Source organism: Lemur catta, chromosome 6, assembly GCF_020740605.2.
Source record: "Lemur catta isolate mLemCat1 chromosome 6, mLemCat1.pri, whole genome shotgun sequence".
Taxonomy (NCBI): Eukaryota; Metazoa; Chordata; class Mammalia; order Primates; family Lemuridae; genus Lemur; species Lemur catta.
In genome coordinates this window covers 8,875,132-8,897,883 of record NC_059133.1, presented here as the reverse complement: position 1 = coordinate 8,897,883, position 22,752 = coordinate 8,875,132, and the positions used below count along the sequence as shown (strand labels likewise).

The window sequence follows — 22,752 nt, the reverse complement described above, 5'->3', positions numbered from 1 at the left end:
GGTCACTAGGGGTATCTCTGTGTCCATGTGTCCCCCTCCAACTGCACTGGGTCCCCAACTTCAGTGACATAATGGTGAAAAGGGCAGGGCTGGGGCGAGTGGGGCTGTGCCTGGGCCCCGGGGCTTCTGCCGTTTAACCAGAAACATCTCTGGGCTCCTGGCACCCACCCAAGCCTGGAGATACTGATCACATCTTACCCTAAGCTTCAGAGACTATAGATCAAGGTCAGTTTTTGGAAGTTTTAATTGTAAAAACCAAGACATTTATATAAATAAGACTGCTGTGTAAAATACGATTCACCCTTCTACTAAAACCCTTCTCCCCACACTCAAAAAGAATATAGAAAAGCCAGCAGAGATAAGAAGTACAAATCAGCATGCGGTCCCTGACGCGAGTAGCTGGCGGGCCAGGTTCCCTGCGGAAGCAGCCTCGCGGCGAGAGCACCCCTGGCCCAGGCGTCTCGCCAGAGGCCCAGGGACACCTCCAGAAACTGCCCAGTGGCAGTTCCCACCCGCCGGCCCCTGGCTATCAACTGCGCGGGCTGAGGCAATGCGACAGGTTCATGCCTGGTGGGTGGCAAGGACGGACAAAGGCTGCTTGGTCTCCATGCCAAAGCCGGGTGCTGTGCTGCCGCCCAGTGAGGGTCAGTGGTTTGTTCAGCCTGGGGCCAAGCCGGGGAGGGGCTTCTGCCGGGGTCAGCACTTCCCCCGAGGACAAGGAGAGAAGCTGCCCCTGTCACTTGAGAGGAGAGGCTCCTTCTTGGGCCATTTTCACATGGCCGCTGATGACAAGGGCAGCAGACGCTCCTTAGCAGTACTGGGATGGAAGGGCAGTGGGGCTCCCGGGATTTGAGGGGAGGGTAGCCCTCGAGGAAGGGGGGCCTGCCACACCCTTATGGGAAAAATCCCATCTCCCCACCTCCTTTACCCTGTCACACTTCCCCACCCCACATTCCCCCCAGAGACTGCCACCTACTGGCCCGTGGACACCTTGGGACTACGAGTGAGATGGCTGAGAGCCTGGGGATAGAGATGTCAACAAGGTCACACACTGGGCATGGCTCAGGAAACTGGCACACAGGACAAAAAGAAAAGACCCCAAACTCTCCTTGGAAAACCCAGGACCTGCCTGGGGCTGCTCCCCACCCCAGATGAGTGGCAGGAAAAGGCCCTGCAGGGGACGGGGACAGGAGCTGGGGACACAGCATCAGGAACACTTCCAGACACACACAGCCAGGGTCCCCCCAAAGTACAGGTAGAGGAGGTTCTTCACCTCGTGTGTGATCTCAAACCCAAAGCCCTCGCCGATCACCACATGCCAGGAGGAGCCGAACTTCTTGTCCATCGTCTCTTTGATCATCTTGGCGGCGCTCTGGAACGAAGAGGACGCTCATCAGGGGGGCGGTGGGGGAGAGAGTGGGCATGAGTCAGGTCCCTCTCCAGGAGGGAGAAGGCTGGCAACAAGGTCTTGGCAGGAGGAAGGCCTGCTGTCCTATTTCTGTTGTCCTCCTGCTCAGAGAACCGTCACGAAGGGCTTCCACACAGGTCACCTCCTGCCAGGGCTATTACACAGGGACAGAAAGCTAGACATTACCTCAGCAGTCAAGAAGAAACTGACTGAGGCGGGAAAGCAAGCATTAGGTCTGGAGACAGCCCGGGTCTGAGTCCTGTCTCTGCGCTTAGTGCTGGGTTCCCGGGTCGGTACCAATTTCCTCAACTGGAAACAGCTCTCAGGACTAACTGAGCCAACAGACGTGCGAGCGCGTGCAGGCTGGGGAGGTTACCATCACTGCTGCGCGGTGCTGCCTGGCTTCCGCGGGCTCCAGGGGGGAGCTGACTGCGTCCCCCAGTCATGGCCACAGAGCACTTCTTCCTGTGCTTGCTCTTTCAAGAAACTTCCCCCCAGCGTGAAGAAGAGGCCTAGGGACAGGCAGAACACCAAGCCTTGCAGAGTCCCCTGTTCAGGCATTTGATGTGCACCAGCAGCACCCACCACCGTGCCAGGTGCCATGCTGAGCACTTTGTCCCCATTGTCCCAGTAAATAAGTCCTCACGACTGGGCCAGTGAGGAAGCATCATCTCCATTCCTCGTTTATAGACTAGCAAACCGGGCTCAGAGATGAGAAATGGCTTGTCCAAGGGAACAGAGCTAGCAAGGGCTAGAGACAGGATCTGAACTTGGGCCTGGCTGTCCCAATGCCTGGACTCTCACTCGCCAGGGTCTGCCACCCCACTGGCTGCCACGACACTGACTTCTTTCCCGCTTACCACCAGACTGACAAATGACATTCCTGTGTCGATGCCTACCAGCCCGACCCCCAGCACCTAGGACAGTGCTGGCACTGAGATGGTGTTCCACATCGTTTCTAAATGGATGAATGAATACATGAATGGATGCCTGGGCAGGCCTCTGTTCACGGCCAGGATGGAGCCACGGGGAAAGGCACCCTATTCAGTAGCTGCCTGGGTGGGGTGCATGGGCAGGGTATCTTGGAGACCCCTCTGGCTTTTCTCTCTCGCTGCCTGGGCGTGACCATCAGTGCCCGGAGTCAGCACCAGCCGCCTCTCTCACTGCCTTTGCCAGACTTCGAACGCTTCCAAGGGAGGCTCTAGCCTAGTCCTGGCAGGACTCTCTGGAGCTGCCCACAGGGGACTGGGCCACTCTATTCACCCACAGGGGTCACCAAAGACACGAGGGGCCGCCTGCACTGATGGCAATACCTCGTTGTTGTTGGAGAATTTCTCACAGGCTGTGACACATAGCTCCATGGTCTCCACTCGCATCTCCTCTGGCATGTCCGAGTGCTAGAGACAGGGCAGGGGTGACAAACAGAGAGAGGCTTAGCCCATGAGCTGGCCTTCCTGGCTGGCCTCTCTGTCCCAAGCTTAAGGCATGGACACCAGGTAGCTTCCCTGGCACAGCCCTGGCGGGTGACCCATCTCCTGGCTGGGGGCCTACCACTGGGGCAGAAGGGGAGAGGAATCAGGCTGAGCCACACGAGCTCTCCAGCTCCAGCCCCTCTGCAAGGGCATGAAGCTTCAGCAACAGCGTGTTCCAGCCAACAGACACGGAAGGAGACCGGCCCAGGCACAGAGGGAATGCCAGCTATGGAAATGGTTTCCAACAGAATCTCACCCCAGAAGCCCGAAGAGGCTGCTCGGCCCCTCTCGAGGGCTCTGTTTTCCTCCCGCCTCTCCAGCTGTCCCTTCTCCATGGATTCGCTGGATCCCCTCCTCCTCCCAACTCCTGCAGGGCCTGGGGCCCCGTCTCCACCCTCTGCCTTCTCCAGCTACTCCACCTCTAAGGGACCTCGTCCTGTTCCCGCATCTAGATGTCTTCTGTGTGGGGAGGGGTCCCACATTGTCACCCCCAGCTCTAACCTCTTCTTTGGGCTCCGGACTCCTATGTCCAACAGCCCACTTGACAACCTCACTTGGATGTTTAAAAAATAACTTTTGTTTCCCCACTAACCCATTCTTCCTCTACCTTCCCTTTCCTGGTAATTAATACCATTTTCCCCCCATTATTCAGAGAAAAACAGACCACAGGAGTCATCCTAACTCTCTTTGCCCCATACCTAGCACCCACCTGTCAGCAAGCCCTACAGCCTCTACCTTCAAGGTATGTCCTGAATCCGACCATGTCTCACACCTCCACCCCGTGACCTGGGCCCAGCCATCCTCATCTCTCCGGGCTTCTGCAATAGCATCCTCACTGGTCTCCCCGTTTCCACCTCGGTGCCCTAAAATCCATTCTCCTCAAAACAGCTAGAGTGATCTTTTAAAAACATAAAAGAGATCACATCACTCCTCTGCTTAAAACCTTCCACCGCTCCCCTTTCAACTCAGGACAGACCCACATTTGTCACCACATTCTTCACCGTGGCTGGCCAGGCCTGTGGGCTCCAGCCCTCATGTCCTGCCACCTCTCTCAGCACTCCATTCCAGCCATGCTGGCCTTCTCTCTGTTCCTCCAAAATGCTGAGCTCATTCCCACCTCCGGCTCCCTGTGCCTCTGCTTCCCTTGCTTGGCACGTTCTCCCCAGCCAGAAGCAAGGCTTGCTCTCCAACTTCACCCAGGTCTCCGATCCGAGAAACCTCTCCAGAAGCCAACCTCTGCTCTCTAGCCCCTCACATCTGCTTTAGTTTTCTTCATGGCACTCATTGCCTGCAATTATGTTTTTCAAATATTTCTTTCGTGTGGGCCAGGTCTTTATCGGTCTCGTTTACCATTTCCACAGTGCCTAGAACAGTGCCTGGTGTATAGCAGGTGGCCTAAATAACTACTTGGCGAATGAATGAATGAATGAAAGAATGAATCACTGTTGACTCCTAGACGTCTAGGTCTAAGCCAGCACAGCACTTAACTTCCTCCCACTGCCATCCTGCAGGGCACAAGCTCCACCTACCTCTTTCCAGGCTCTGTGGGCCCTGTTGGCCGTCCTGCCTCCCGCCCCCGGGGCTTACCCTGACCAGAGGAAAGGTCTGCAGTCGCTTATAATCAGCCTCATCTTTCTTCCCTTCTGTCTCTCCCATGATCCTTCCACCGTGACCACTGGAGGAGAGAGTGGGGCTTTCGGGAGGTGCTGGGACTAGCAATTAAGACACACCCAGGAGGTTCAGGACGCAGGCCCTGCCAACTTGGCGGGAGCAGAAAATGTCTTTCCCCAAGCGGTGCTGTAGAAAACAGGAAAAACCAGGAGAAAAGAGTTGGCTTTAAAACCATACATCACAAATTAGAAATGTCTCAGTAACAATTTGACACCTCCCCGTCTTAACTCCTCCACATCCTTTTCCAAATGGCCAGCAAGTCTGCAGACAGGAGGATGAGTCAACATGAGATGCTGGGACCTGGTTAAGAACACACTGGTACGATGCTGCAAGCCCACACTGTCATTATCAAGACAAATACTGACTGCGGGCCAGGCCTGCAGGATGGAGCCTTGAGCTAGCAATTAACAAATGCAGCTTCTCTGCATGCCCACTACATACACGGTCCTTAATTCCCAGAAGACACTGTTAGGAAGTTAAATGTTCGGGTCACCATTGACAATCTGAGTTTATTGGCAAGCAAGGAGCCCCCTGCACAGGCCTCTGATCTGTGGGGGAAGGGGAACAGTGCTGCTCCATGCTGTGGGCACACCAGGCTCCCCGGCTGGTCCTGCCTACTCCCTCTTGGGCCACCGGGTCCTATCTGGCTGGCCCAGGAGTTGGGAGTCTTAGGTGCTGGTGCTGGTTCAACTGCCCACCAGCAGCATGGCCTTGGGCCTCAGTTTCCTCACCAGTAACACAGGAACAATCGTGTCTATCTCATGGGGCTGTTATAGAGAATTCAATGTGATAACATATATAAAGCAACATAACAGTGCCAGGAACATGGCTGGCACCCAATAGACTGCTGTTCCCTCCCTCTGGCTCCCAGGGGGATCAAATCAGAGAATACGTGTGGGTATGAATGCAAAGTTATGATACCTTACACACAGGTAAGTGTTCCTCCCCATTCTCCCCACCCCCAACACACCCCACAAAAATCAAGTTATCTACTAACAGATGGGGTGTTTCCTAAAGAGATAGGCCTAGATCTTAGATGCCTGGGAGCATTGCTGGAAACCCTGGCATTTGTCTTTCATCCTACAGTTCAATTTATTCTATAATTCAAAGAAAGGGCTTTTAATCTCAGAACTACTGATACAAATGAGTACAAATCACCACATTGTTTAGCCTTTTTTAATGATCTGTGTTGGACAGCACAGCCAAATAATGTTATTCCAGCATTTCTCACATTTCCAAGGGAACTTACTATCACTGCAGTCGCTGAACCCCAAGATGCTTAGTATAGTAACTAACGGGCAGGTAATGACAAGCAACAGCTGGTAGGTTTCCCGTGTGCCAGCCACTGTTCTGAGTGTGCCACATGCACTTACGTGGCTCATCACTGCAACAATCCTGGGAGTTAGGTCCTGCAAGGACAGAGGCATGAAGCTGTGAGGTCGCTGGCCTGAGGTCGCTCAGCCAGTGAGTGACAGAGCTGGGCTGTGACAGAGCCCGGCATGGGCACTGCTAGCCCCTATTCACACGGCCTCCCCATGGACATGCATCAGGCACTCATGACATGTTTGTGGAACTGCCCACTAGTGTGGCTCCTATGATCCCAGCAGAGAGATAAATGTTTGACCTTCCCTTTCAGTGTCTACTGTTCTAATATTAACTGGACCCTGGTCTGGCCAAGCCTTGAGCTTTCTGGGCACTTTCTGGGCTGTACTCTCAATTTTACCCCCTCCCCGACATGCTGCAGAAGCCCTCAGTGCCCTCCATTTGGTCAGCTCCCTTGAGCGAGGCTGGAAGCCTGGCACGGACTCCACTACCCCACGACACTGGCATTTTCTAATTTCTCAATGGACAGATGGTTCCTCTTATCTCATCAATTCTGGGCATTTGCACCACTCAGATATTAGCAATTTTTGTTTGTCTCTACATATAACCTGGAAAATTACCAAGTGCAATCTCATTGTACTTCCTGGTCAGGTTTCTTATTTCACAAAATACAGTGAGTCATTTTGTCTTTGCTCATTAACGTTAAGGCCCGTCTCCAATTCCATTTTATCCTCCCAGCTTTAGTAACAGCCACTTTAGTGCCTCCTCCTCCACATTCATCAAGGTGTGACAGAGGTGGTGGCTACACTGATGACAAAAGGAAAAGGGCATTATGGCTTATTTCAAGTGGGAACAACTTAAAATGTGGAAGCAGCTGCTTAGGCATCTTCCCCCTAAATATTTCAATTTGATTCAATTCATCCTCAGGGCTCAAAATTGGTGCATGTAGGAGCCAGAAAGGGAACTGAGAGCCAGTTGTGCACATGCTGCCCTCAAGGTCAGAGTCAGTGGCAGCTGCTTAAACTCAGTTCTAACACATAGAATCCTGCTGGAATGTCACAAGACTTCAGAGGTATTACCAAAGCCCATCCTTCAGAAACAAAGGGGAAAAAGCCACTGGGACGGCACCTTGTAGAGAGCTGTGTAGGACCATGAGCCAGAATACTTAGGTATGAATACCAGTTCAATAACAGAAATGAATTCTGCTGACTTCTTTGCTTTGTAGCCTTGGGCAAATAATTTTACCTAAGTCTTGGTTTCTTTCTCTATTAAAACGGATACTAGTCCATCTTCCCAATCTCACAAAGCCGCTGCAAGCCCCAAGTGTATGGACATGAGCGTTCTGAAATTTTCAACCTCTCTGCACCAATATCATCACACTGCCCTCTACTGCCGCCATGTTATTAGCTAGGACTTGGTCAACATTATTCAACCAAGTTTATTAAAGACCATGGTTGCAAAGAGCTTTTCCTAACTACTACATATACTTCTGAGGATCCAAAAGGGCTGAGGCTTACAGAATAAAAAGGAATAGTTATAGATGATGTGTTTCCAAATACAGAAAGGCAGGAGGATTTTTTATGACGCTGCATCATTATAGTATAGCTGCAGTCATTCAGCCACGATTAAAAAAAAAACCCTGCTGAAAGAATGCTACCAAAAATAGCAGAACTAGAGGTTCTAATAACCTTATCAATCTTCAACACAAATGAGTGTGTGCCTGAATGCTTCAGGCCAGAACGAAGTCGTGTCAAGCCTCAAAAAGCCTTTTAATAATGTAAGCATGCCCACGACCAGGACACCAGAATCTCCTGGGTACCAAAGCTCAATCTCATCCTATCTGGCCGTCATGATGCACAAAGCCAGGGGCAGCCTTGCTCTCTCCCTCCTTACCCACAGCCTGTCTGCACGCTTTGCACAGCCTCAGCCACGTCAGACGTGTGGCTCTGCCTGGGCCACAAGGGCACAGACGAGGGCTCTCTCATCGCCTGTCAAAGCCAGTGTTCCTTGTCTCACTATCTTTTCTTTCTTTTTTTTTTTTTGTGGTGGTGACCTGAATTACCATCTATTATTTTGCTTCTGAAGCATTTGGGAAGAATCTTTAAGAGGGTTAGGATATATGGGAGGGATGAGGGAAAATGAATGGATTCTGGGAAACAAGGCCAAAAGTATCCGCCAGCTCCCTTGGGGGGACAGTCACTCAATGTTTGGGACATTTTTGGCCCTTAGATCATGGCTTGCCACCCTTTACCACCCACCACATATCTGAGAGACCGAAGGACACACGTGAGACACGTCATGGCGGTTCTGAGTACAGGCTCTACAGGCAGATCTGAAGTCACACCTTGGTTCTGTTTCAGACTAGTGCTCACCTCTCTCAGTGTCCTTTTTTTCAATCTGGAAATTGGGAATAAGAATAGACTTTACCTCACAATAAACATCAGCTCCTGTTACTGGTGCAGTAGGAAGGGAAACTGCGATATCCTTCATAAACAGCTAGCTATACATTTAAATGTTCAGCCAAACAAACCGATATTTCCCAAGTTCCCACTATGTACAAATCACTGCGTTAGCACTGAAGGAGAAGAGAATCACACACACACAAAATTCTGTGCAACCTGTTTGGGCCAGAGGCCAAAGTGGTAGTGGTGTGATTACACTGTGCTTTCACATTGTCTCATTCCATCCTTGTAACAACTTGTAAGGGAAGTATCCGGCTCCCAGTTCTCAGACAAGGCAAGGGGAGCTCAGAGAGGTTTTATGGCTGGCCCGAGGGTGCACAGCCAGCAATGGGATCTGAACCTGGACCTATTCTTCTGACGCTACCTTCTGTGACTTCTCCTTTGGCACAAGCAAGTAGGAGACAAGACAGTAACACAAATGACTTCAATACCCAACATCCACCAGTCCAGCCATCTGTCTAGGCTTGCCTCCTGCCTCCCACATCAGGAATACACATTTGGGCACCTCAGTCATCCTCAGCCTTTTCCTGACATGTCTTCCCTCTGCCTTCTACCAAACAAATGAAGAACAAAGCTGGCGAGGGGAGGACAAAGGATCCTAAGGACTTTGGGGTATTCATCCAAGATGTCAGTGGTGAGGTCAGGAAACAATGCCAAAGACCAGGTTTCCCAGACCAGTTTAAAATGGGGGGAGCAAACACAGGGCTGCCATTTTTAAATTCTGCTGAGTAAGAGCATTAGAAGATACAACTACTCTAAAAGAGGAAAATTTGGCAGAATAAATGTTGGCCACAAAGGTTGTTTTTGTTTTGTTTTTTTAATGTGGTCCTTATTTTTTTTCCTCATTTTGCTAAGGTCCAGCAAAAATGTGCCTTGGACTGGGGGAGGGGCAAAGGGAGGGAGCAGTGTGGAAGAAAAGAGAGACCTGTGGACTAGCCTGATTAACAATTCTCAACATTTTCCTCATGTCCAGCACCACGTGATAAAGGACATTGACCCATGTAGTGTATCCAAATTTGGATGAAATCCCAATTAGAAAGTATAACAGAAAGTCATAACCATCACAGCTATTAGCTCTCTAGGAGAACAGCTGCTTACTACAGACAGCAGACTAGGCAGGCTCCCACCCACTTCCTTCCCACTCAAGTGAACAGATTTGAATGTAAGGGACTAAGAAATAAATTGGACTTAGCAAGGATTTATTTTTTGGAAACACATTCACAACTGCTAATTACCAGTGACATTTCACAACCGATCACGACTTACCCATGCGTCGTGAGTTAGGACAATCGGCTGGGGCTGAGGGACTTTATTCTCCTTCAGATGCCTCAGAGCAGCCAGGGCACATGGCAGAAGTCAAAAAAATATCCAAATGGTAATTAAATTATATTTCATTTGCCCCCCTAGAAAGAGAGAGGACCCATCGAATCCATTCAATAAGATTTTTTGAACATTGATCTTGAGCCTGGCACCAGAATGGGTATTCTCCATACAGGATCTCATTTACTTCCCCCAGGAACTCTGTCAAAAAGGCACTATTACCCCTATTTTATTGATGAGCAAGGTGGCTGAGGAAAGGAAAGTGACTGTCCACACAGCCAATAAATGGAGGGGCTAAATTTCCATCCCAGGTATATACAACTTCAAAGATAATGCTTTTTCAACTACTCCACTATAAGCAAGAGACAGGCCTTGTCTTCAAGGAGCTTACACTCCAATACGGAGACCAATGCACAAACACAAGGAACTAATTATGGTTCATGGCAGAAAGTAATGCCAGGAGACAGATGTAGAGATAGAGGAAGGAGGAAAACTCTTGAGGGAGTGAGAGAGGATAGGAAGAGAAGTTGGTGGCAGATGTAACATTTAAGTCAGGCCTTGAAAGGTGAGTGGAAATCTTGACAGGAGGACAAGGTGAGGAAGACCTTCCAGGCAGGTGAACAAACACAGTGTTACCAAAACAGAAAGCACAAAGCATTTTTCTGTGAAAGTCCAACAGCCCAATTTGGCTGGAGGATAGGATGTGGCAAAGAAGGGAGAAATAAGGCTGGGGAAAAGGCTGGGATTGGGTTGTGGAAGTGAAGAGCTCGAAACCCAGACTTAAGAAGTGTGGGTATTTTTTGTGGAGAGTGGGGAAGCCCTTTGGAGGTCTCCTGGTCATGGATGACAGGGTTGTGTTTTAGGGCAATTATTCTGGTGGGCGGGGCTGACAGGAGAGACTGGAGGCAGGGACAACAGTTAGGAAGCTATAGCAATGGCCAAGGTGACAGGCATTATAGACTTGAACCAGGGTGGTAGCTTCAGGAATGGAGAGGATGTGAACTGCTCATGCAGGCAGAATCAAAACAACCTGATAACTGCCTAAGCGGAGTGAGCATGGTGGAGTGACGAATGATGCCCCAAGAGGATGGAGATGCCACTCACAGGGACAGGGGGAACCACGTAGAACAGACGGGTAAGTAGAGAAGCAGGCCAGTTTTAGAACTACTGAGTTTAAGTTGCTGGAGAGATATGCAAATAGAGGTATCTAGTTAGGAGGAAGAATCACCAAATCATGGGTTATCAGGGGCAGAAGAGAAGTCAACAATCCAAATATCATATCAATAGTCATAATGTCACTTAATGAAGGGGATTTGTTCTGAGAAACGTGTCATTAGGCAATTTCATCATGTGTGAACATCATAGAGTGTGCTTACACAAACCCAGGCGATATAGCCTACTACAAACCTAGGCTCTACAGTACAGCCGATTGTTGCTCCGGGGCTACAAACCTGTACAGCACGTTACTATACTGAATACTGTCAGCAACTGTAATACGATGGTAAGTATTTGTGTATCTAAACATACTTAAACATAGAAAAGGCACAGTAAATTTATGGTATAAAAGATAAAAAATGGCGCACCTATACAGAGCCCTCACAATGAATGGTACTTGCAGGACTGGAAGTTGCTGTGGTGAGTTGGGCTAAGTGGTAAGTGAATTTGAAGGCCTGGGACATTACTGTACGCTACTTTATAAACACCGTACACTTAGGCTACACTAAATGGTATACAAAAATATTTTTCTTTCTTAAATTAAGGTTAAGCTAATTAACCTTAACTTACAGTAACTTTTTTATCTTGTAAACTTTTTAATTTTTTAAACTTTTTGATTGTTTTGTAATAATACTTAGCTTAAACACAAACAAACTGCACAGCTGTATAAAAATATTTTCTTTATATTATTATTCTATAAGTTTTTTTCTATTTTAAAAATATTTTATTTATTTATTTTTTTACTTTTTAAACTTCTTGGTTAAGAACTAAGACACAGGCTAGGCGTGGTGGCTCACACCTGTAATCTTAGCACTCTACGATGTTGAGGCGGGAGGATCGCTTGAGGTCAGGAGTTAGACACAGCCTCAGCAAGTGTGAAACTCCATCTCTACTAAAAACAGAAAAAATTAGCCAGGCTTGGTGGCACACACCTGTAGTCCCAGCTACTCGGGAGGCTGAGGCAGGAGGATCACTTGACCCCAGGAGTTTGAGGTGGCTGTGAGCTAGGCTGACTGACGCCACAGCACTCTAGCCCAGGTGACAGAGTGAGACTCTGTCTCAAAAGAAAGAACTAAGACACAAATACACACATTAGCCTATGTCTACATGGGGTCAGGATCATCAATATCATTGTCTTTCACCTCCATCTTGTCCCACTGGAAGGTCTTCAAGGGCAACAACACACCTGGAGCTGTCATCCCCTATGATAACAGTGCCTTCTTCTGGAATACCTCCTGAAGGACCTGAGGCTGTTTTACACTTAACTTTTTTTTTGGTAAGTAGAAGGAACATACTCTAAAATAATGATGAAAAGCATAGTTACAGTAAATACATAAACCAGTAACAGTCATTTATTATCAAGTATTACGTACTGTACATAACTGTATGTGCTATACTTTTATAGGACTGGCAGCACAGGTTTGTTTACATCAGCATCACCACAAACACACGAGTAATGCATTGTGCTATGACATTATGATGGCTATGACATCACTAGGCCATAGGAATTTTTCAGCTCCATTATAATCTTATGGGACCATCATAGTATACGCAGTCCATCCTTGATGGAAACATTGTTATGTGGCACATAATAATCTCTATCTGCCCGCCCCCACCAAGTATCCCTAAAGATGGAAGTCCAGGACAAAGATCAGAGAGGGACACATGGATCTGAGGGTCAACTGGAGAAATAACAGCTCATGCTAACGGGGTTGGTAACATTTCCCACCCACAGAGGGAAAATGTGGGGGAAGTAATAGACAAAGGAAGGAAACTAACAAATATTGAATCTACACTGATCTGAACTTTGTACTTTAATTCATATTATCCTCAGAATTGCCAAAGGAGATACATTGTAGTACACTGACTTTATATTTGCACAGACTGGAGTCCAAGGAGGTTAGGTAACTTGTTAGGGTCCAGCAATTGGGAATACAAATTAGGTTTGCCAAATTCTTTTGACACACAATGCCTCCCATGGGGACTACACTTGGGTTAAAGTACAATATCCGACCTAGAACATCAGAGTGGAAGAGGCCTTAGAGATCACTCAACCCAACTTCTCATTTGCAGATAGGGAAACTGAGACCCAAAGAGGGGAAATAATCAGCCGGGAGACCCAGTACGTCGCCAACTCTCTCAAGTCAAGTGGTCTGGGCCGGGGCAAACGTTACCACCGGTCCAGCCGCGAAAGGCGGCGGGACAAAGGTGCTGGGGGAAGTCAGATGAGGGAGGACGCAGGAGCGCGAAGCTGAATAGGCTTCGGGTGGGTGGACAGGAGCGGCCCGCGGAGTCGCGACGGCAAATCTGTCACGCCCGGGCTCGCAGGTCCCGAAATGGGGGTGGGGGTTGAGGGTGGGAGGACCTGGGGTTGGGGAACAGCAGGCAGAAGACTGAAGTGAGGCCTCGGCGGTAGGCGAGGCCTCTTCCGCCCAGCGTTGCCTCCCGCCCTCCCTGCGGGCCGGCCCTCCCCGCCTGACAGCCCGCCGTGCCCCGGGGCCTCACCTGCTCCCGCGGGGGCCGGAGCCGGGGCCGCAACCAGCGCACCCCCTCCAGGGTTGTCAAGGAGCGAAACAAGAGTGTCTTAGCAACCAGCAAGGAAGTCCTGCCCTCTCACCGGAAGTTGACGGGAATTTCACTTATTATTGGTGAATAAAAGTGTCAATCAATATTGAGCCTAGAACGTAGGCGTTTGCACGGAAAGGGGCATGGCTCAGACTAAGGAGGTGGGGCTTCACTTATAGTCGTCTTAAGTGTGCCGGAGGAGCCGGGGATATGTTGAAGTTCTCTTTTTAGAGAAACAAACTTCGAAAAACTGTCTTGCTTTGGTAGTTTCTTTTAGTCATTTGAAGTAACGAATGTAATTTGGTGTCGTGACACTGAGCTTCTATCATCTTTTAGGATCTCAAAAGCCTAATAATAACTAGCATTTATGTAGAGCTTTACAGTTAATATCTCACTTGAGTCTCATCACAATACTTTTAGGTAGTATCCGCAATCCTATCTGAACTGAAGTTCAGAGAGGATAAGTAACTGATTAAAGGAAAGAATCGAAGTACTGCTCCTGGGGAAGAAACCCCGTTGCTCTTTCCATTTGCGACATACCCTCATAAAGTCCCCTAGCTCTAGTCGCTAGGAGACATTTGTGCCATCTGACTTAAAGACACAGTTGTCCAGAGCCTGCCTTCTCTTCCCTTTGGGAGGGAAAATTAATCTGAAAGTATTGGTACAACTGTAGAGAGGGGAAAGGGGAAGAACAGGCACATTCCACAGATTGGAGGATCAAGGGTCAGTGGGTGGGTATTCCATAATTTAAACCTTTACTGTGATGAGTACTTGGGGGGAAACCCCCCTGCCACATTTACTGGCACCTACTGGGAGCTCAGCCCTGGCTAGGTGCTAGTGTTTCCTAGAGGAGTAAGATGAAGACCTTGATCCCATGGATGGCACAGTCTAGTTGGGGGACAGCCACATTAACAAATAGATAGAGAATAATTCATTCTACCTGTGCTAGGGTAGAGGTGTGGGCAAGGTTTTGGTTCTCTCCAAGGAGGGAGTGACTAACTCTGAGAGTGTGGTGCTTGAGTTGGCTGAGTCTAATATGACCTGCAGGCTAATGAGGACGGGACAGCATAGGTCACTGAGGAGCTACTGGTGGCTCCATGAGGCCTGGTTGGAGGGTGGATGTGACCTGAGGGGGTGAAGATGCAGAGGGAAGTAGTCAGAGGGGTTCTGAATACCAGGTTCAGGTACTTGAGTGCTCCCTGGGGTGAGGTAAGAATGGCTGTTGGAGGGTTTCAAGCAGGGCAGCAGTATGGTCACATTTGGGTTATGGAAAGAGTGTTGTGGTGGGGAAGATGGTGGGCTGGAGTTGGAGTGGGTAGACAGAAGGCAGTGGGTTTGGTTTTAAGACTTGGCAGCTTGAAGTGTGCTAGGCCCTTGCTTATTCCCAACTTGCCTCCCTTGGTGCATTGTGAGGGTCCATAGAATGTCTGACTCAGCCTCCAGATTTTCTTAATCCTCTTTGCCAACTTTCTCCAGGATGTCTTTGAGGGGGATGATGCTCTTGCCTCTGCCTCTCATCTAAACTTCTCCCAAAAGAGGTCCACATTTGCTTTCTTCTCTTTCTCACCTCCCATTCACTCTTCAACCCATTGCAATCTGGCTTCCACTCCCACGACACCACCACAATTTCCTCTTCTGTGGTTACCAGTGGCGTCCTAAAGGGTGGAATCCAATAGACCTATACAGTCTTCAGTTTGCTGGGCCCATCCCCTCTGCTGGCATGAATCTGTTGACCATGCCCACCTTCATGAACTTCTCTGCCCCAGAGGTGGTGCCTGTAGAACTCTTTACCATGCAGATTCTAGGGCTCCACTACATCAGAATGGCAAAGGGCTAGAGTGGGTATTTTTCATCAGTACCCCTGGTATACACTGAGAGACTAGAGAACCACAGCTCTGTCCAAACACCCAGGCACCTGGCTCTCCTGCATCTCCTCAAGCCTGACTTCCTTTCACTTTCCTTCTTGGACTCATCTTCCTCTGCTCTGTGCCTATCTTGACTCTCCTCCTCTCACCAGGGGTCTCAAATGTCTTTCTACCTGAGGTCACCTCCTCATCATTAACAGTGTTCCCCTCAGTGACATTCCCTAGGGTATTTACTGGAATTGAAGGTGGGGTGTGCACTTTGGAAAAGCCCCCTGGTGATTCTGAGCACTTGCCCAGGGAGTTCTGTGCCCCATGCATATCTTGTTGAGAACTGCTGCCTTAAGCACTTCCCCTTGGGGAATCTCATCCACTCCCATGGTTTTCCATTGTCAATGTCCTTCTAAATTCTGGTGGTTCCTGTATTTCTCTCTCCAGATTAGGCCTCTCTCTGGAGCTCTAGGCCCAAATATCCAACTGCCTCCTGGCCATCTCCACCAGAATGTCCCACAGGCCCTTCAAGCTCAGTGCATCCCAAATTGAATTGATCATCTCCCTCCAATCTGCTCTCCCTGCATTCCCCATCTCAGCAAATGATGCCACCACCCACCCAGTTCCCTCCATCAGAAACCAAGGAGTCGTCCTTCACACTTCCCCCTACCATCGCCCACCTCCAGTTGATCACAAGCCTGCCAATTCTGACTCTGAACTGTCTCCTGATACAGCCCCTTCTGGCTATGTTCATGGCACTCCCCATGTGTACAACACCATGATCCTGTCCTTCTTCACTGTTTTGTACTAGAGTTTAATTTTCTGTTTCCCCCATGAGCTCTTAGAGAACAAGGACCTTGTTCTATTCATCTTCACATCCCATGTTCCTCCCAGGACCTAACAGAGAATAAGTGCTCACTAAATGTTTCATGAATGAAGGTATGAGTGAATAAATGAGGTGCATAGGGTCTGACCCTACTTCTTCTGGACTCAGCTCTTGTCAATCTCCAAGACTCAACCTGTGTACCAGCTACCTCCTTTCGTGTGCTGCTCCTGCTGTTTAAAATGGCTTTTGGTGGACACCCTTTAACCAGTTAGCAACTGGATCAGTTGCAAGTAACAGAGATTGGAAAAACAGTGGCTTAAACCATTTCATTACTTTTTCTTTTTCTCATATAACAAGAAGTAACCAGGGCTGCCTGGCGTGGGTCTCCATGGTCTCCTCAAGGACCCTGTTGAGGCGTCACAGGATCCACACCTCCAAATCTGTGTCTTACAATGCCACTACCTGGATCTCCCATTTTAGCTTTTTTAAAATTAAGCTTTTTATTTCAAGATAATTATAGATTCCCACTCAGTTGTAAGAAGTAACACAGAGAGATCCCACGTGCCCTTTACCCAGCTTCCCCTAATGGTAACATGCTACAAAACCAGACTGTATCACAACCAGGATATTGACATTGATATAGTCTTATTAAGATTTCCCTAGTTTTACTTGTACTCATGCGTGAATTTGTGTATCTCTGTATGTGTGTGGTTTAGTTCCAGGCAATTGTGTCACCTGTATAGGTCTATTGGCCTTTAAAAAATGTATCCCCTGTGGGTTTTCTGTCATTCAGTTTCATTTCCAGATATGTCTAATAATTTTATATTGAATGCCAAACCTTGTATAATAAAAATCTAATGTGAGAGTTTAGATGACGTTGTTCTCTTCCTCCAGAGAGAATTTACTTGGCTTCTGGCAAGCTGTTGGTGAAGAGACAGACACCTTAATTCAATCAATGAATGAGAGGATTGGAATCTGGTATTCCACGTGTGGGAGGGCTGGAACATTTCCCTACTCTGAAAGTGTAACCCGCTGAAAGCCTGGATAATCTACCAGAGCTTCTCATGCTGAACTCCAGTTTTGAGCTGGAAGCTCTACTTCTACTTATGATGGAATTTCTTGAACATATTAGCCAGCCGCTCAGCTTAGCCATTTGTTGTAAGTGGAGAGGTGCCTTAAGAGGAGAGCTCCAGCCCTAGCAGCCAGGCTCACCTCTCTGAACTTCTCTCTGGGACTTTGTCCCTCAAGTCCAACCTGTCCTGGCACCTCTCTGATGCCTTCCTTGGATGTTGTGACTATGTCTTTCGGTTTTTCTAGGTTTTCTTGTGGGAGGGAGAGTTGGTCTGCAACAGAAACCTCCTGCATCAGCCTTTGTTTCTCACACCATTGTCTTCACATCCCTGAGGGGGAAGGGGACCCCAGGCCACAGACTACACAGTGCTGCATTTGAGTGCTTGTTCTGGAATCAGCCTGGATTCAATCCTAGTGTTTCCACTTCCTAGCCACGTGATCTTGGTGAAGTCCCCTGTCTGGGCCTCAGTTTTCTCATAGTACTTCCCTCCTTGGATTAAATAAACTAATACATGTCAAGTGCTGAGAACAGTAAGTGCCTGACACATAGTAAGCACTCAGTATATATTAGTTATTAGTATCCAGTAAATCTATGTTAAGCACCTACTCTGTGCCAGGTGCTGGAGCTATACAGTGGTGAGAAAGACAAATACAGTCCCTTCTCCTGTAGAGCTGACATTATATTCAGGAGGACACTCTGGTGACTTACAATAACAGGTAAGTGAACAAGATCATTGTCAACGAGAAATGCATGCTGTGGTGAGAATTAAAAAGGGTGATAGAGCAGGTCACTCTGGCAGGGTTGGGTCCAGGCTGAGCGAGAAGGGCTTGATTCTCTGTGCAGTGAAGGATTAACTCGGTAGGCTTGGGCTGATCGAGCCTGGCACCTTCCAGAGGAGCGGGCCTTGACCAGCTCCCAATAGACAACCGCCTAAGCCCTTGGAATATCCTGCCTGATGAGATTATCTGTGTATGCTCTGGGCCATACCAGATAATTTATGCTAACAGTCATTTATGGCAAACACCCTGGGTCACACTGGATCAGTTTGACCTCTGCAAGGGGTGTCCCGGAGACTAAGTGGTTAAGGTCAGTCATATGGGTGCTCCATTACATGACTGACCCCCGGTACATACCCTGGACGCCAAGGCTCAGGTGACCTTCTCTGGTTGGCAATTCTGTGTACATGTGTCATACATCACTGCTGGGAGAGTGAAGTGCTATCCGCAGGACTCTGGGAGAGAACACCTGGAACCTTGTTCCCGGTCTCCCCTGGATTCCACCCTGTGCACCTTTCTCCTTTGCTGATTTTCATCTCTTTTATCAGTGTATTAACCAATAACCATGAGTTTAACAGCTTTTCCTCGTTCTGTGAGTCCTTCTAGTGAATCATCAAACCTGAGGGTGGTCTTGGGGACCCTTGACACACCTGCCTTTTTAAGAAGTTTGGCAGTGAAAGAGAAAAGAAGCGGGTGACAGCTGCAGGAGAGTATTAGCTTTTGTTTGAGGGAAGAGATGAGATACCCAAGCAGACCTGCTCCCACTGGAATGGCCAAGTAGGCAAGGTGGTAATTCAAGAGAAAGGTCGTTGAGGAGGTAAAGTGGAAGGGGTCCATAGCGCCTCTGACAGGAGTGGGGACAGTTCATTCAGAGAGATAAGGGAAGCCGGAGAATCTGGGGACCGTGCAGGCTTGTGGGCAGACTTGGTGGAGGGGTCACAGGGGAAGACTGGACTGATAGTTTCTTCAATAGACTAGGAGGTAAGGCCACCACTGGATGTGCAGGGCTGGAGGTGGAGGGCTGTAGATTTGAGCAGAGAGAGGACACGACATAGCCTTTTGGAACGTGTGCTAAGATTGCAGGGCAGGGTGAGACACCCCTTGGAGCTCTCTAGTCGTGAACTGACAATGAGAGTCAATGCACACTAGAGCCCTGTGCTGTTGTGCATCGGCATCCAGCCGTGCAGGTGCTGGCATGAAGCAGGTGGACAGCAGGGTTTCACCAGGGTGGGACATCGCCAGCTGAGTGGGACAGAGGGAGGTGAGGGTGTTTGCGAGTAAATCAGTGTAAGAGAGGATACACAAGGCATAGCTGTCTGCAGCTTAATTTTGCTCAGTGGTAATTAATAACATTTTTATTTTAAAATAAATATGGATTCACTTGGGAGTAGAATGAAAAAAACACATGAATTTTTCAGATAACTCAGCAGACTTCAAATACAGTTTTCCTGTTTAAAGTGCCACTTCCAGCTATACCCACCTCCTGGTCCTCAGGAGGTGAATTCACTCTTGTTGGAAGTTTAGGAATCTTTGGAAAAGTCTGGGACGCCCTGTCCTGCTGGTGTGATCCCCTGACCCCTGAAGAGCACCCTGGCTTTTCACAGGTGACAATACTGATAGAGTAGGAGGGTGAAGCCTTTGTGCCCTAAGATGGTATGAACAGGGAGGGCTGGGAACTAGATCAAGACCCTTCCAGGGAGGGGGTGGGGGCTGGAGGGGTAGGGTGGGGGTGGCTGACCCTGATGCTGGCCAAAGAGTCCAGTCTAGAGGCCACACGTGTCAGAGGAGTCCAGGTAGAGTGTGGGGAGGGGCGAAATTGAGATATAACAGAGACCTCCCCTCTCCACTACCCCATCTCCCTAGGACCCCAAGGGTCCAGGCAAGTGACTCAGGCAGACTGGGTCCCAGGAAACAAGTCAGGGACCCGGATCCCAGAACTGGGGCATAAGGTGTGGATGGGGTATTGGGAATGAGGCCAAAGCCCAGTTATCAGAACTGGGACACTTTTCATGTGGGACTTGTGTTCCTTGCATCCCTCCTGCATAGGTCCTGGGAAACGGGCTGTGCCTGAGCCTGGGGACAGGCAGAACCTCTAGGGCTGAGTGAGGCTTTGGGCCAGTCTGGGACAGGCATCTCCTCTGCCTTTACCTGCAGCCCTGCTGAAAATAGCCCCCTCTGCCTACCCGGCACCCCCAGGGGACCCCCGCCCCTGCAAAGGAGAGCCTCAGCATAAACAGCATGTTTATTTTGAACATTCAAATTTACAAAAACAAAAAGGTAACAAAAACCATGACAGAGATCACACGCACACACATACACACCCGCACGTTGCATCTCATGTCACTTTATGTACAAAACTGGGGGAGAGAGGAAGGTGGGGCTGGTAGGGGTTGTCAGTAGGGTGCACTAATGTCACAGTGTCAGATGACTTACATGCTCACTCACGTTCAGTCTGGGCCCACATGAGCCCCTTCCCTACCCAGGCGTCAGGGGTCAGGGGTCAGGGTGGGAGGTAGGGTCTAGGGTGGCAGGCAGCTGGAATAAGGGGGTGAAGAGAGTGATCCCATCTCTGAGAGGGAGCCCCTTCCCCAGTTTGCTCAGGCCAAGGGTGCTGGGATGTGTAGATGAGGAGGAACCCAGTTCTGGGAGAGGGGCCGCCGCATTCCGGAGAGAGCGGAACACGGTCAGGAAGCCGGGCTCCCATCCCCATGTCCAGCTGGGCAGCCTTGAGGGTTGCTCACCTTCCCCAGGCCTCAGCTTCCTCATCTGTAAAATGAGGGCCTTGGTCTCCACTAAGTGCCCATCCTGCCCAAATCTGTGGTCCTATGTCATGCAAAGTTGTAGCAAGGAGATATGTCCCCTTGGGACGTTGGTGGGGGCACCACATGCCACAGAGGCTGGAAAATCTGGCAGATAACAGCTGTGAAGCACCTGGCACAGGGCCCAGGCCAAAGCAGGACTTTAAGGAACAGCAGTTTCCCTCCCCTTCCCCGCCTGGGACTCTTGGGGGATATGCAGCTTCCTTTTCCTTTTTAGCTCTCCTGGAAAATCCAACCGAGTTAGAGAAGGGCTGAGCACCCTCCCACAGCTTCACCAAGGGGACCCTGGCCCTGGGCCTGGCCCATCCCATGCCTCTGTTCCTCTACCTCAAACCCCGTGGGCTGGTGAATGGGGTCGGGCACATCCCTGCAGGCCGCAACACACCAGGAGCAATGGTGCCCAAATCCCACTGTATGCAGCGTTAGGGGTACTCATCCCCTCCGGCTGCGTGGTGGGCCCTCAATGTAACCTGCTTTGGTTTGAGATCTGGGCTCCATCCCCTGCTAGCTGATTGACACTGGGCAGGTTACGTCACTTCTCTGTGCCCCAGTTTCCTCACCTGTATAATGAGGCTAAGAGCAGGCCAAACTCATAACTGTGCTGTGAGGATGAACGAGATGATGCCCGGCAGGTGTGCAGTGCAGCACCAGGTGCTCACACATGGCACAGCAAACACGGGCTCCGTCGTCATCAGCCATCAGCTTAGGACGCGACAGAGCGCCATTTCCAGCTCCTCTTTCCCTGTCTTCTCGGACGTGCCCAGGGGCAGCAGACGACAGCAAAGCTGGAGTCCAAACAGCAGGCGCTCAGTGCACATGCACACAACGGGGAACAGATGAAGGATGGGGGAACTTTGCAAACAGGGAGCCGGGCCCCTCACCAATGAGCCAGGCACAGGGCCCACTCCCCAACAGCTCCGATTTGTTCCTGCTCCCTCTGGAGGGCTGACCGGGGTGACTCAGCACAGGAATGAGGCTCAGATGTCACATGTCTCATCATCACTGTGACAAGCATGAAGGACCTGGGGTAGTGTGTCTAGGTGGGCTCAAGTGACCGAATAAGTGCTGTCACCTCCCTCCTGAGACCCTATGCTTCTCTAAGAGCTACCTCTTGGGAGAAGCTACCTACTTCACAACAGTAACAGAAACACAAAGCTCGATGTCCCTGAAATCTAAGCTCTGGATTCTGCCATGACCCCAGCAACAGAGCATGTCATTATGATGAGACACTTGACCCAGCACTTGGGCTGATGTCATTGGCTGTTACCCGGGCAACCCAGATCTCCGCAGGCCTGGCTGAAGCCCGCCATCGCTCTTTCTTCCGAGGGGAGTTGCACCGGAGGTGCTGAGCAATCTATTTGTGCTCTCGAAATGGAAACAAGGATCTGGGGGCCGGAGGCAACAAGTCTTGGAGAAGCTTCCATGGTGCCGGGCCCCACAGCCTGCAGCTCTTGCGTCATGTCTCAGGCTAAGTGGCTACAGGAAGCAGAGACAGAACAAAAAGGGGGCAAGAGGTACCAGTGCCCACTTGAGTCAGGAAAGCTGGTAGGTGACTGGCAGGGGAGAGACACCTGTGTGCCCAGCACTCTACTCTGCCACAGTACCCAGGGATCAGAACCTCCTTCCCTCACTTCCTGGCAGGGGGTGCCAAGATGTCTGGGTGTTACATAAAGGAAGATGCTCCAGGTGTCATGTTGAAAAGCATCCTGGCCTCTCAGATGTCCACCCTCTTAGGTGTTAGACTCAAAGACCCTCAGAGACAGGCAGCACGGTGTAGGGGGAAGAGCACGGAATAGTTCTAGTTCTGGCTTTGCCCCATTGTGCTGTGTGATCCTGTGCAAGACACTTGCCCTCTCTGAGTTCTTCCCCATCTCTCACAAGCAAGAGGTCAGTCTGGCTAGCTTTTCTCAGCTCTGACGTTCTTACACTCTCTTGGGGGAACTGGTGAGGACTCTGTGGGGGGACAGGGA

The 22,752-nt window shown here is 49.8% G+C and overlaps 1 protein-coding gene across 1 annotated transcript; it reads right to left on the bottom strand.

Moving 5' to 3' along the window:
* Window positions 1–226: 226 nt before the first annotated feature.
* Window positions 227–13,507, bottom strand: DNAL4 (dynein axonemal light chain 4). The gene is made up of 4 exons (XM_045552843.1): window positions 13,377–13,507; window positions 4,468–4,677; window positions 2,722–2,805; window positions 227–1,372 (listed from the first exon to the last, which is right to left on the bottom strand). Exons 2-4 carry the CDS (start codon window positions 4,534–4,536, stop codon window positions 1,208–1,210), a joined length of 318 nt encoding a protein of 105 aa, XP_045408799.1. The 5' UTR covers window positions 4,537–4,677; window positions 13,377–13,507; the 3' UTR covers window positions 227–1,207.
* Window positions 13,508–22,752: the final 9,245 nt, after the last annotated feature.